At 48.0% G+C, this 12,951-nt stretch overlaps 1 protein-coding gene across 2 annotated transcripts in view; it reads left to right on the top strand.

Annotated features, from left to right (window-relative positions):
- The first annotated feature begins 844 nt into the window (after positions 1–844).
- LOC135254861 (guanine nucleotide-binding protein G(o) subunit alpha) overlaps positions 845–12,951 on the top strand; it is a 111,003-nt gene continuing 98,896 nt past the window's right edge. The window contains exons 1-2 of one of the 2 annotated variants that reach the window (XM_064335429.1): positions 845–1,365; positions 1,577–1,619. In XM_064335429.1, coding sequence (XP_064191499.1) covers positions 1,248–1,365; positions 1,577–1,619 — 161 coding nt within the window. In that variant the 5' untranslated portion in view covers positions 845–1,247. The remainder of the gene's footprint in view (positions 1,366–1,576; positions 1,620–12,951) is intronic. The other variant, XM_064335430.1, reaches the window with a different exon arrangement.

Consider the following 12,951-nt stretch of genomic DNA (forward strand, 5'->3'; position numbering starts at 1 on the left):
TGTCTGTCTGTGTGGGGTCGGCAGACGGTGCATACGTCCGTCAAGCGAATGCAAATAAATTATATCAGAACCAGGGTGCTTCCTGGCTTAATGACGATTGACGATTTCAATTAATCAGTTCAAAGGATCAGTATTATTTTTGAAATAGTAATAATAATAATAATAATGATAATAATAACAATAATAATAATAATAATAATAATAACAATTATTATTATTAATATTATTATACTGCATTATTATTATTAATATTAGTAGTAGTAGTAGTAGTAGGATAGTAGTAGGAGTTGTAGTATGATAGTAGTAGGAGTTGTAGTAGTAGTAGTAGTACTAATAATAGTAGTACCTAGTAGTAGTATCATCATCACACTTCCATTTAAGCTAAAAACAACAATATTAACAAAATGAGCATCAGCACTTATAATCATCACAACATCATAAAATAACGCTGTCGTTGTTTTTCGTAGTTGTGCTGTAAAAAGCATGAACTGGAGTAGGGAAAGTGTGCAGGGTGTCATATTTCAAAGGTTATAAAGAACAGACAAACTCTTCCCAAGACTTGTGTAGGACCACACCTAGGTGCGATTATGCTTGGCTCGCACACAGCCGCTCTCTCAGTACCAGCTAGACTCCTCTCTGGCCCAAGTCAGAGTCCGCATATTTGAAAAACGATTACTGATGTGAAAATGTTTGATTTATTTATTTATTTTTTATAATGAGCTCATTATTACGGTATAACACGTTTTAAAATAAAATGAATTGAAATAAAATCCGTTATTTCCTTGTGGCTGCTGTATTTAACGGTGCACGATGCTCGCTCGAGCATGCTCGCTCACTCGCTTGCACTGCTCCTGACGTCAGCGAGATTGTCAGGAGTGCAGAGCCTAGCGCACTCTCCCTCCTTCTCCTCCATTGTCAGCAAGCTGAACGATGCGATCGCTCGCAGCCGTCGTCGCCGCCCAATAGAGACCCCAACCCGAGAAATAAGCACAACTACCCCTCAAGAGAGACCGCGAGAGAGCCAGAGACGGAGACAAGCCCTGTTTCAAGCCTATATCAGCTGTCGTCAATCCGGTTTTTAATGCTTTAGCTAGTCGCTGACAGACAGCGAGAGAGAGAGAGGGAGCGAGAAAGAGCGAGCGAGAGAGACAAGAGAGGGATAGGGAAGAAATCAGAGGAAAAAGGATTGCTCGTTTTTCGTATCTCGCCTGTTTTGGAGAGAAAGAAGAGACGAGGCTCACCTAATCATGGGATGTACACTGAGCGCCGAGGAGAGAGCGGCTTTGGACAGGAGCAAAGCGATTGAGAAAAACCTCAAGGAAGATGGAATCACTGCCGCTAAAGACGTGAAACTACTCCTGCTAGGTAAGATAATATTGTGTAGGCTATGGAGGGAGCTGATCCCGGGTTTCTCGTCCGTGCCGGTTTACGGGTTTCAAATAATAGGCTAGCGGTTAGAGCAGTAACAGAACATAGAGGCTTCCTATTCCTGTAATGGCCCTTACCGCCTTAAAACAATAATTTATGCAGCACCGACAGCCATTTTACTCAGTGATTTTTTTATTTATCTCAACAGGGGCAGGAGAATCAGGCAAGAGCACCATCGTGAAACAGATGAAGTAAGTCTATAGCTTTAAGTGTCTTTCCGCCTTTAATGTGGGTTGAGATTGCGCTCCCCCTACCCCCCACCCCACCCCCACCGCACTGTCCATTCCTAGTTGGTGAATACTTAGGTCCGCCATATTTTCAAGGAATTATTACCTTTAGCTTTAGCGGCGATTCGTGCGCTGAGCTGTAACGCGGGCTGTGGCTCGGGGTAAAAAAGGACAGCGTTGTTAATCGTTAATCGGCAGGAGGCTGGGAAAATATGGGTGTGCTGTTCACGATAATGGTGCTGAAAAGCCAACCCCGGTTTTCTTGTGGTGCATGTTGGTGTCTAGCGAAAGAGCTTGTGTGCGTATACAACGCGAACCGTGAGCAGTTATGTCCCAGCTGAGTGCCATTAAAATACACCTCTCTCAATTAATCTTAATACCATGCTTTTATCTCTTTGATCTGTGCCGCTTTCCCCTCCGCGTCTGATCTCTTGATGCAGTTTTCAGGGTTAGCTCTCTGATTTTTTTCTCGGAATATCTGCCTGTAATACGGATTTAACGTTGGCAGAAAATATGACATCTAAACCCCTTTTAACTGGCGATTTCTGCATTTCTTCTGCATTTTTTTCATGTTAATTCGTTGGGCTGCCAAATAACCGTGTAAACTGAACTGGAAATTGTGAACTTATATACGATGAGCTTTATCATAATATTTACATATTAAGTTACAAGTTGACGATGTGTGTGTGTGTGTGTGTGAATGCACCACCAGAGATGGTACCACCCGAACCTCTCCGAAAGATACGGCCATTTTTATTTCCATATTACTTGTACCAGACACTGTTTCTCCCACACCTTTGATTAGTGTTCCCTCCCAGATTTTTAATCTTACCAGGATGGTTTTTATAGTTGTGTTGCCGAATGTTGTTGACGAATTTGCAAGAGACAGCGATGTAATCGTGCTGTCCAATTACCCACTGTTAGTTGGCTATTACACACTGTGTTTAATTGTAGCACTTGAAAACCAGCATCTGTGTCGTGCAAATAATTGGATAGTCATTGGACTATTTTCATTTAGGCTATTTTCTCTAGATTGCCGATATTACACATTGCTCGATGCTATGATGTTTGGTTAAACGCCTGGTTTTAAATACAGAGAAATTAGCAAGGTCTTCAGTCACTCAACGAAGAAACGCCTCTCTGCTCCAAGTGCTTGCTGGAGTGTTGCCATTTTCCGAGTGATTTATTCGCTAAAAACATACATGTTATTAGATGAATAAGTCCTTAATGCACCGCCGTGTCGACAGGCAGAATTCTCCATTTGGGTATTGTGTAAAATCAGCCTATTTTGCTGTAACTGCGGGGATATATTCGTTTGTAATTGGCGGAACATAGAATTTCAGGCGCTTTCGGTGGTGGACAGCGCCCAACAGCGCCTGTGCGCTCAATCGTTACTCTTCGAACACACTCGCCTTTCCTCGTTTTTAGGGATCAAGTACTGTTCGACGTATGAGTGAGGGGAAAACCCTGGGCGTTCGGTGTCTCTCGGGCGTCTTCGGAAGGCCGTCATGTTTTTGCTGTTGCTGGGAAACGCAGGTGCAGTTCGGATCGGAATAGTGTTGATGCAGACAGGAGATATGGACTATGAGTACAAAAGGCCGTGGCCACATTGAGAGGTTACTGTGCTTTAAAATTTGTGCGAATGCAAAATAAATATGTTGGATCCCAAAATGTGCTGCGAGCTTTGAATTCCCTATTCTGTGACACTGATTTAAATACCAGAGTAAGAGTCTGAAGAGCTTTAGAAATGGATTGTAAAGATAATGAATAATGCAGTCTTCTATAAATGACAGGTGCTGTTAAGTCTCTGAGTGGTTTAAAATCCATTCTAAGAATTTGAAGAAATTTCTGTTAAATTATTGATGCCTCAACAGCTTATTAATCCTAGCTTCAGCATTGTTTTGTGTAGTTGTGAGTGTAGGTCCAAATATATGTGAGGACAAAACATTTTTTGCAATGTTCTGCATTGAAAAAAAGAGAAAATCACTGTTTGTGAAAGTGTACTCAAGTAACCAATACATTCATGAATACACATGATTATTTTCACAATAGTTCAGGTGCTTGGAGTTGTGGCTATAGCAGCAGTGTTGAGCAGTGATTAGGGTAGTAGCATAGAGCAGCAGTCAGAGCAGCAGTGTGGAGCAGTGGCCAGAAGCAGTACAGAGCAGTGGTCAGAGAAGCAGTTGGAGTAACAGTGAGGAGCAGTGGTCCAAGCAGTAGTGTGGAGCAGTGGCCAGAGCAGCAGTACAGAGCAGTGGTCAGAGCAGCAGTATGGAGCAGCAGTTTGGAGCAGTGGTCAGAGAGGCAGCAGTGCAGAGCAGTGGTCCAAGCAGTCGTGTGGAGCAGTGGCCAGAGCAGCAGTACAGAGCAGTGGTCAGAGCAGCAGTATGGAGCAACAGTTTGGAGCAGTGGTCAGAGGGGCAGCAGTGCGAAGAAGTGGTCCAAGCATTAGTGCGTGATTATGGTTGTTGATGTGAAACCCAAAAGGCACTTCTCCAGTGCACTTGACCATGATACCTCTGAATGACCATAATAAAACTATAACTGTGTAAAGTGATACAGAAGTGATGATACATGCATTATACACCACCCTGGTTAAGGGTCTGTAAATGGAATAAAACAAATATCAAGTAATGCTAGGCTCTTCCTTTCAACAGTAAAAGGTTAGTGAGATCTTGAAGCTTCTCATCTCTTTGGCAGCTTAAATATCAAATTGGCTACAAATAATTTCTTTCAATGGACAAGAGTGGCTAATTTTGGCAAAGAAGTATTCGTTTTGCAATGCTTTATGTAATTAATATCTTTAGAGAGCAGAGAGTGTGACTGTTAAAGGCCTGTCAATCACCTGGAGGTTGTTTACTATCATTCTTATTCTTCTTTTTATGATCTGTGTTTTTATGTTACTTCTTATTGCAAATGGAGGGACGATTGTGGCATTTGTGCTGTGGTTGAATGTGATTATTCTTTAACCTAGAGAATGAGGTGAAACTATTGTGGTTTGGCTTTGCAAATAAAAATAATATATTTTATACTGGCTTGTTGTCTCCCAATGATTGTCTTTGAGCTGTGTTTACTCTGGACTGTTGTTGCTTTGGCATAGTTTTGAAAAGGTTCCTCTGTGGGTGTTGACAGTACATGTGCGCAGTCTTTCGTTTTATCTGAACCTCCTCTCTGATGATGTAAACGTCTTGAAATCTCCAAAGGTGTCAAGTGTATTGGTTTGTGCAGAGTTAAGAAATTGATGATAGTCTTTACATAATTGCTCAAGCTTGGTTGCTGCTCTTTATCATTTTGAACGGGCATTCCACAGTCAGCCCTGTATTGGTAAGGACCCCCAGATGTAGTCCTGTAAAAAGTCCTCGGGTTAATGAGTTGTCATTGTGGTATCGACTAACTGGGGTCTGTCCTCAGTTGCTCCCCTGGCTGCGGGTCACACCCGCTCCCCAGGGTTGGTGTAACACTGGAGTGCGGTTATAGCTCTGGCTGCGCTTACCTTCCCGCATTTCACTGGGCTATGGGAACAGATCGTTGTCACGAATACCGCTGTTGCGCTCTCGTGCTGGACGTTGGAAGGCGCGGTAGCAAGGTCAGGTGGGAAGATGTAGCACGGTGCTTGCCAAGCAGATGAATGATAACAATTATCTGACTTCGGTGAGATGGATAGGCGCTGGGATGCCGGTGATCTCCGTGACAACAGCTTGTTAACCTCAAGCATTTTGTAACTGGTCAATTTATTTTTTTTATTCCTCTGAGAAATCATCCTTGTTCCAACCACCCCCCCCCCCACCCCCCAACAGCAACTGCGCTTATATGAGTCTCCCTATTCATCTCTTCTATTGACAGCTATGTCAAAATACCAGTGACAGAGTGCAGAAGCCTGCGCTTGCAGAGAGCATGCTCGCCCTGCATTTAAATGCTATTAAAACGCAGGGGAGTGGTCCCCAGGGCTCAGTGTGTCTGAAGGTACTATCTGGAGGGTGCAGAAGTGCTCCTTTTAATGAGTCAAAGCTGTGATCGGAGATTCCGCCAAAAATTTTTTATTAAGATAGGCAAACACACATGGATTCTACCAGCGGATCAGATGAAGATGTAGCTGTTACCTAGGTGATAAGCCTGGTGACTGCCACCACCCCCCCCTTAAACACACACACAAAAGTATGAGACATGTAATATATCAGTAACTCTGAGATGCACTCAAGAGTCTGCAGAATGCTTCCCTCATCTCTCCACAGCTCTTCTGTAGTTGGTCCACACATGCTGAGCACCCCTATACCCTGTGAGGTCAGAGGTCAAGGGTCAAGCTGTTCCTCCTCCCCAGCGTAGCTTTTTGTATTTCCGCATATGCATGCGTACAGGCATACCTGTATGTAACTGCTGCCTGTGTGTGTGTGTGTGTGTGTGTGTGTTTGTCCTGCTGCTGTATGTGTACCGATTCCAAATAGTCTGTGTACTGCGAGTGTGTGTGTGTGTATGTGTGTGTCCTGCTGCTGCATGTGTAACGATTCCAAATAGTCTGTGTACTGCGAGTGTGTGTGTGCATGCGTGTACATTTAACGACTTAATGAAATTAAATGTACGTTTAACAGCAGAGGCCGGGAATCACTCCGTGTGGAACGGGGGGCGTCGCCTCTGCACCGACTCCTCCCCAATGTGTGCGGGGGGGGGGGGGGGGGGACTTCCTGTGCCATCTGTGCGTGTGTGTGTGTGTGAGTGTGTTTGTGTGCATGTGTGTGTATGTGTGTGTGTATATGTGCCTGTGTGTGCGTTCATGTATGCTTGTGAGATGTGATATTAAATGGGGTGATGGGACCAGATGTGTGTGTCGTGTGTGTGTGCTTGTGCAGACGCGTGTGTGTGTGTGTGTGTGTGTGTATGTGACTTTGTATGTGTGTGTGTTTGTGTCTGTGCGTGTGTGTGTGTGTGTGCTTGTGCAGATGTGTGTGTGTGTGTGTGCATGTATGTGAGTGTGTGTATTTGTGTGCGTGTGCATGTGTGTGAGTGTGTATGTCTGTGTGCTTGCGTGTGTGAGTGTGTAAGTGTGTGCACACTTGTGCAGGTGTGTGTGAGTGTGTATGTCTGTGTGCTTGCGTGTGTGAGTGTGTAAGTGTGTGCACACTTGTGCAGGTGTGTGTGAGTGTGTATGTCTGTGTGCTTGCGTGTGTGTGTGTGTACACTTGTGCAGGTGTGTGTGAGTGTGTGAGTGTGTGCACACTTGTGCAGGTGTGTGTGAGTGTGTGAGTGTGTGCACACTTGTGCAGGTGTGTGTGAGTGTGTAAGTGTGTGCACACTCGTGCAGGTGTGTGTGAGTGTTTCTGCGTGTGTTTGTTCAGGTTCACAGGACTGTGGCTTTATCCAGCTGGCAGATTGTGAAGTCCCGGGCCTGGAGTCCCCGCTGTGGGCACAGTCTTGACGTGCCCTCGATTGCTGGCGCTCGATAAGGTGCCATGCAAGCTGAGTGTGGCGTGGCACATGGGAGCGCAGTCCTGTCTGCAATGGCAGCTGTGTTCCAGAAAACACGGAGCGATTCGGCTGATAATGGGGCTATTGAATTCACAGGCTGGTCAAAAAATGTGCCTGCGCTTTGGAAGAAACTAATCTGTTCCGTATTTCTGTGGCCTGGATGGACGTGCACTCACAGCAACATGACGTCCTAGAGTAACAGCAGAGTTTACAGTGGTGATGCAGGTTGCAGATATGATGGCATCATATTCTGTAGATCTAATATGGCTGCCCATGCCATCGTATTCTGTACATCCAGTATGATTGATGACAAAGCAAAGTAAACTACTCTAGTCTTTGACTGGAACTCAACATTAGACTTTTTTGGCCGTCAGCCATTTTGTTTCTCCGGAGCAGCTTTGAATGCCAGGGTTCCAGGTGGGCTGTCGTTTGTTAGACTGACAGGACGCGCTTGCACTTCCTGGTTTGATGTGAGGTCGACAGCTGCAGGAAGAGGAAGTGTAACTGAGCAGCAGCAAGAGCTGGGCAAACTGTGCGACGTTGGCTTGTGTGACATTGTGGACTGAGGGTGCAGCAGTAAATGTAAAAACAATATCAGAGTACTAATAGCATCCATTTTATCAGTATACTGTATGACAAAGCATATACTGTAATCTCTCCCATCTCTGTATACTGCAATAGTCACTATCTTTAACGTGGTTGTCTATATAATACTGTGAAATGAACTATCTTTGCACACTATAGCATGAACCATCTTAGTATACAGTGTATATAGTGTAATCACTATAGTTTAATCTCAGCCATCTACAGTAAGTATATTATACATCACCTTTACATAATACACACCATCTTAATATTATCTGCATCATTTGAGTAGGATATACACCACCTCTGTACCATGTGCCCCACCTTTGTACATTACTGTATACTTCAATGCAGTTCAGGATTGGCCAACACCAATTCACTACGTCAGTACGTGATAATCGAATGCGATACGCCATAACAGTGCGATATACAACATCCTGTCACTCTACACACTATCTCATATAGTGTCTATGCGAAAAAGCCTTTGTTCATTTTTCCTATGAATTGCCGTAGTATTTGTTAGGAAACCCACACTAAGAAGAATGAGGACGGCTTGTTAGCGCAGCGGCGTAGTTCGAGGCGCGCCCACCCTTTCGCATTATCGTCTGCCGTTTGAATGTGCGCTAAAAGGCTCGCGCGCTAGCGCTCGTATCCAAGGCCGTCGCTAGCGGGGTGAAAGGGCGGTGGCGATTCTAGGGGCCCACAGCTTTTTAAAAAAAAAAAAAAGGGGGGGGGGGGCCCAGAGCAGTACTCTCTCAGAGGGCCCAGCATTCCCAGCTGCGCCCCTTGCCCGTGTCTCGGCTTTTTTTGTCCGAGGAGGAACCCGCGCCTTTAATTTGTTCGGTGGGCCAGCGCCGTGTTCTGAGCCGCGCCGCGCCGCGCCAGGGCGTGGCGGCCCCGGGAGCCGCGCGGGCGCTGGCGCGGGGCGCTGGGTGAACCCGCAGGATGTCCACGCGCGGCGCTAATTGGGCCCCGGGGACCGGCGCGGCCTTTGTGTTCGCGCGGCGGCAGGAATGTGCGCGCCGGATAATAAGAATTCTTCCGAGCGGCGCACCGCGCTCGCTAAGCCATTCTTCTTTCAGCTGGCAGGAGCACGCAGTTTCAAAAAAAATGACAGAAGACTGCATTTTTTTTGTCGCTGCAAATATCACGCCCCCGTGAGCAGGAAACCTGAAGGCACGGTACCTACGGGGGTTTTTTTTCCGGGACGATAAACGCGTTTACATCATTTAGCGTTATTAGGGAGGTTTTTTTTTTCCTGCTCTAGAAAGGTCACATATCTCTTTCCCCAGAATGATTTTGCACCGCCGTCTGTCTGTGCAAAATTATTGAGCGTCGTCACATGATAAGATCGCATCGCCCTTCCCCCATCGCGTAATGGACGGGAGTGAGTCTGCCGCCCGTTTAACCCAGAGGGCCAATCGGAGCGGAGGGAGAGCAGAGAAAGAGATGCGGGATCCAAACCGCAGCCTTCCGGCCTCCAAGATGGACGCCGTACGCGAGCGGCCGTCGCGCCATTAATAATCCAGCACCGCTCGGACGCTCACGCGTACCGTACTGCGCGTCTTTCGCAGGGATGTGCTCTTGTTTCCTTTCGCGCGGTTTCCGCCGGCGGGGTATTTGCAAACCCCAGGTAACGCGAGCGCCGCTTGTTTTGCTTCGGCCGCTTTATGCAAAAAAGCCGGCGCCGGAAAAAAAAAGCCGACGTGACACAGAACACCGGTCGGGTCAGCGGCGGCGGCGGCTGCTAATAGCAGAGCGAAATAGCGGCGTTATTTACAACAACCGCGAAAAAAGTAAAAATAGCGCCGGTATGCTGGGGATTTCTGACAGCGCAGGTATAATTGGACCGCTCGAACGGCGTGGCTGGTGGCTGTGATTGATAGAGCCGGGCTATAGTTTAATACCGCTGCTCCGTGTGTCCTCTGAGACCTGTGTTTTCTCAATTACAATACATCCTCCTTGCTTTTTACTGCTTAGCGTATTCATTTATTTCAAGTTATCTTTTTTTTTTTTAAGTACAGCGTGACATCCGATTTTTATATCCTTTTGCGTTGGGCAGGGAGGCAGTGCAGGTGTGTTTGTCACGTGACCTTTAATGCCACTTTGTAAGCTTGAAGTGTCTGTCTACACCCAGGGACTGTTCACAGTAGGAAGTAGAATCAGTAACTGAGTTGTGCACATTAAAGTAGGTGTAGCTTTGTGTGATGCACAACTGTTCTGAATTAAGTCTTCATCAGGACCTGCTGTGGTTGATTGAGATACAGTAAGTCATTGGTTGAGAATTCCTGTGGTTGGTCGGCTTCCAAAGGTGGGGCATGTGGCCCCTCCTCCTTTTTACAAGTCTCTGGGCTGTGTCTGAAGAACCTAGTGTCGCATTCTTCCTTGGATCCTTCACCTGATCTGTAGATCCGGGACGGCTGAAAGGAATCTAACAAAAATCTGACCTTGTCAATCAGCAGTCGCTTCAGTGACCAGACGAACAGTAGACGGTACTTCAGAGCATTGGGATGCAGTCTCTGATGGTTTTTTCTATGCTGGCAGATAAAGGCTCTGCACATCCGATCAAGCGGCTTCCCTGTGTTTGCGCGCATCAGCAAGCCCTTCAGGAACGGAGGTTCTGATCCCTGGTTCGAGGCCTTGACTGAACCCTCGTTTCCCTCTCCTGGTTGGGTTTAGTCCAGGGATGGACTGGGTTGGGTTAGGGTTAGGGTTAGGGTTTCCCTCCCCTGGGTGGGTTTGTTCCAGGGATGGACTGGGTTGGCTGTGTTTGGAGCAGATGAAGGGGAATGGGCTCTTTGTTGACCCGTATGGGGTGGGAGGGGGGCATTTCCTGGCCAGGTTGGCCACTGGAAAGGTCGACCCTGTGGGAGTTTCCGTCAGCGGGAGACCCGGAACGTTACAGCACCCGTATGGATCTAAAAAAACTAAAACGCTAAACACACAAGCACCAGAAAGCCCTCTGATTAATCCCCAGTGACTCAGAGCCTCTCCCTTTCCCATGGAGAGCCTCGCCGCCTCTCTGGCTGTCGACAGCCGCGCAGCAAAGACCTGGTGAGATGCAGCGGTGTGGAGCGGCCGGCTCTGGGACAGACGGACGGACGTGGGGCACGGCAGGAAGAGGGAGCCTTCTCTTGCCCCTGAGGGAATTGGTGTAGGGGGTCATGGCTGTTGGACCTCCTCGATGGATGGATGGTGTGGGGGGGTGGGGGGTGGGGGGGGTGGGGGGTGTAGGAGTAGGAGTCCTCAGGCTGTGTGGGCTTGGTGGCTTTTGGAAATTTTGGGTTTTTTGTTGTTGATGGAGCCAGGTCAGAGAGCGGGTAACGGGCAAAACAAGGGAGGATGACAAAGAAAAAGGGTTGAAAAGCACAGACGGAAAGAAGAACATAGATATATACATACATACATACATACATACACACACACATACATTTCTCATCCCCGCCTGTGTCTTGTGCTCTGTCTGTGGTTTTACTCTCAGGCCTGTTGGCGGTCAGAGCGGGGACAGTATTGGTGTTAGAAGGTCACCACAGCCACCTCCGGTGACGTGATGGGGGGCGACCGACCGGATCGAGAACAAACGCGGCCGAGCCCGACCCGGCCCCGCCGCTCCGGGCCCATTACCGTAATCTCTCCCGCTCGGCCCGCCGTGCGCTGATCCGGCCTGGCAGCTCGGGCCTGCCGCCACATCGCCAGCGAGGGCTCATTTTAGGCAGGGGGGGGGCGTTTTTTTTTTTGCCACAGTAGATATCAGAACCCATCACAGGCTGTCTGTTGTCCACGGCAACGGCGGATAAGGAGACCATAGATATCCCGACCGGCTCCGGAGCCTCCGTAACCCGCTTAAAAAACGAGGAGGGAACAGCTGGCTCTTTGCCTCCCGGAGCCCTCCTCTTACTCTCCGGTTCTGTCTTTTAAAAGGTTGTTATTTCTGCGTGTGCTGCCTAATTAAGCACGCGTTCGGCAGTGACTCACCGACGAGGCTTCTCTTTTCTCGCGTTGCCCTTTCGCGCGGTCGCGTGCGTGCTCGCCCCCTCCTCGCGGGTCTGGGTTTGAGCGCGCGCGTCCTCCGTCATCGGAGCGGGGCCCCCCCCCAGGCCCCCCCGGGCCTTCGGCGAAACGGGGGCCGGCCGGGTTTCCAGGCAGGCCGCTCCGGCGTGCCGCGGCGACCAGAAGCTTTGCATCCCTCTTTGCATCGCGGGCGGAGCCGCATGCAAATCTCCAGCCCGTTACTCGCCCGGTCTTAATGGCACCTTTGGAGCCTGAACGGAAAAGAACCGTGCGGGGAAACAAAATGGTGGCAGACGGGGGAAAGCCCTGGTTCAGAAATATCCAGTATTTTTGCTCTGATCACCTGAATGTGCTCATTGGCACAGTTCCTCAGCCGGGAGGTGGAACTAAATTGGTGAAATCAGCTGGCTGAGCTCGCGGGGGGAAGAAACACGTGGCCTTTCGCTTTCTCGTGTTTCATCACCGGATGGCGGTTCGTTGCCAAGGAGGGGTGTTTTTTCCATAATAAGCATAGCTTGGGGCAACTGATGGACATGCCACTGCGGTTCTACAGCAATTGGAAGCCATGTTTGTGTTTAAGAGAAAAAAGAGTCCCAGTCACAGTGACACAATGATAATGGTGGTAACAGTGACCATCAATATAATATCTACTGTTTGCTAGCAAACTCTGAGGATTTTCAAGACTAGACTAAGTACGGTGTTAGATACTATCTAGTCTGTAGGTAATCAGAGCACTGATTTAGTCAGGAAAATGGCGAGCATTGTTGGGCTGAATGGCCTGTTCTCGTCATTGTTATGTTATGTTATGTTATGTTATGTTAAGCCATTTATTTATTTATTCATTTATTGGTGTACGGTCCATTAATTTGTACTGGATAATTTTATTTATGAATGTCTTTCCCAGTGTGATCTCACCTGTAGCTGGCAATTGGGTGATGTGTTGTAACAAATGATCTGGAACACGATCAATGTGAAGCCTCACGAGAGTTTGTGAGCGGTGCATGAACACCGTTCTTGCGCAAGGGAGAAGCCTGAATTCTAGAGCGGTCTGAAGCGCTGGCGTTCGCGAGGGTTCTGGAACACTCGGAACCGGCCGGACGATTTTCTGGAGCACTCAAGGGTCCGGGATTACGGTGGAGTTAGAGTGGCATGGACGAGCCGCGTGACAGCGAACCCCTGGACGGCCGAGGAGGAAGTGTCCCGCTGCTCTTACGCCCACCCGTTCACACACAAAAAAAAA

The sequence above is a fragment of the Anguilla rostrata genome, chromosome 5 (genome assembly GCF_018555375.3).
Source record: "Anguilla rostrata isolate EN2019 chromosome 5, ASM1855537v3, whole genome shotgun sequence".
Taxonomy (NCBI): Eukaryota; Metazoa; Chordata; class Actinopteri; order Anguilliformes; family Anguillidae; genus Anguilla; species Anguilla rostrata.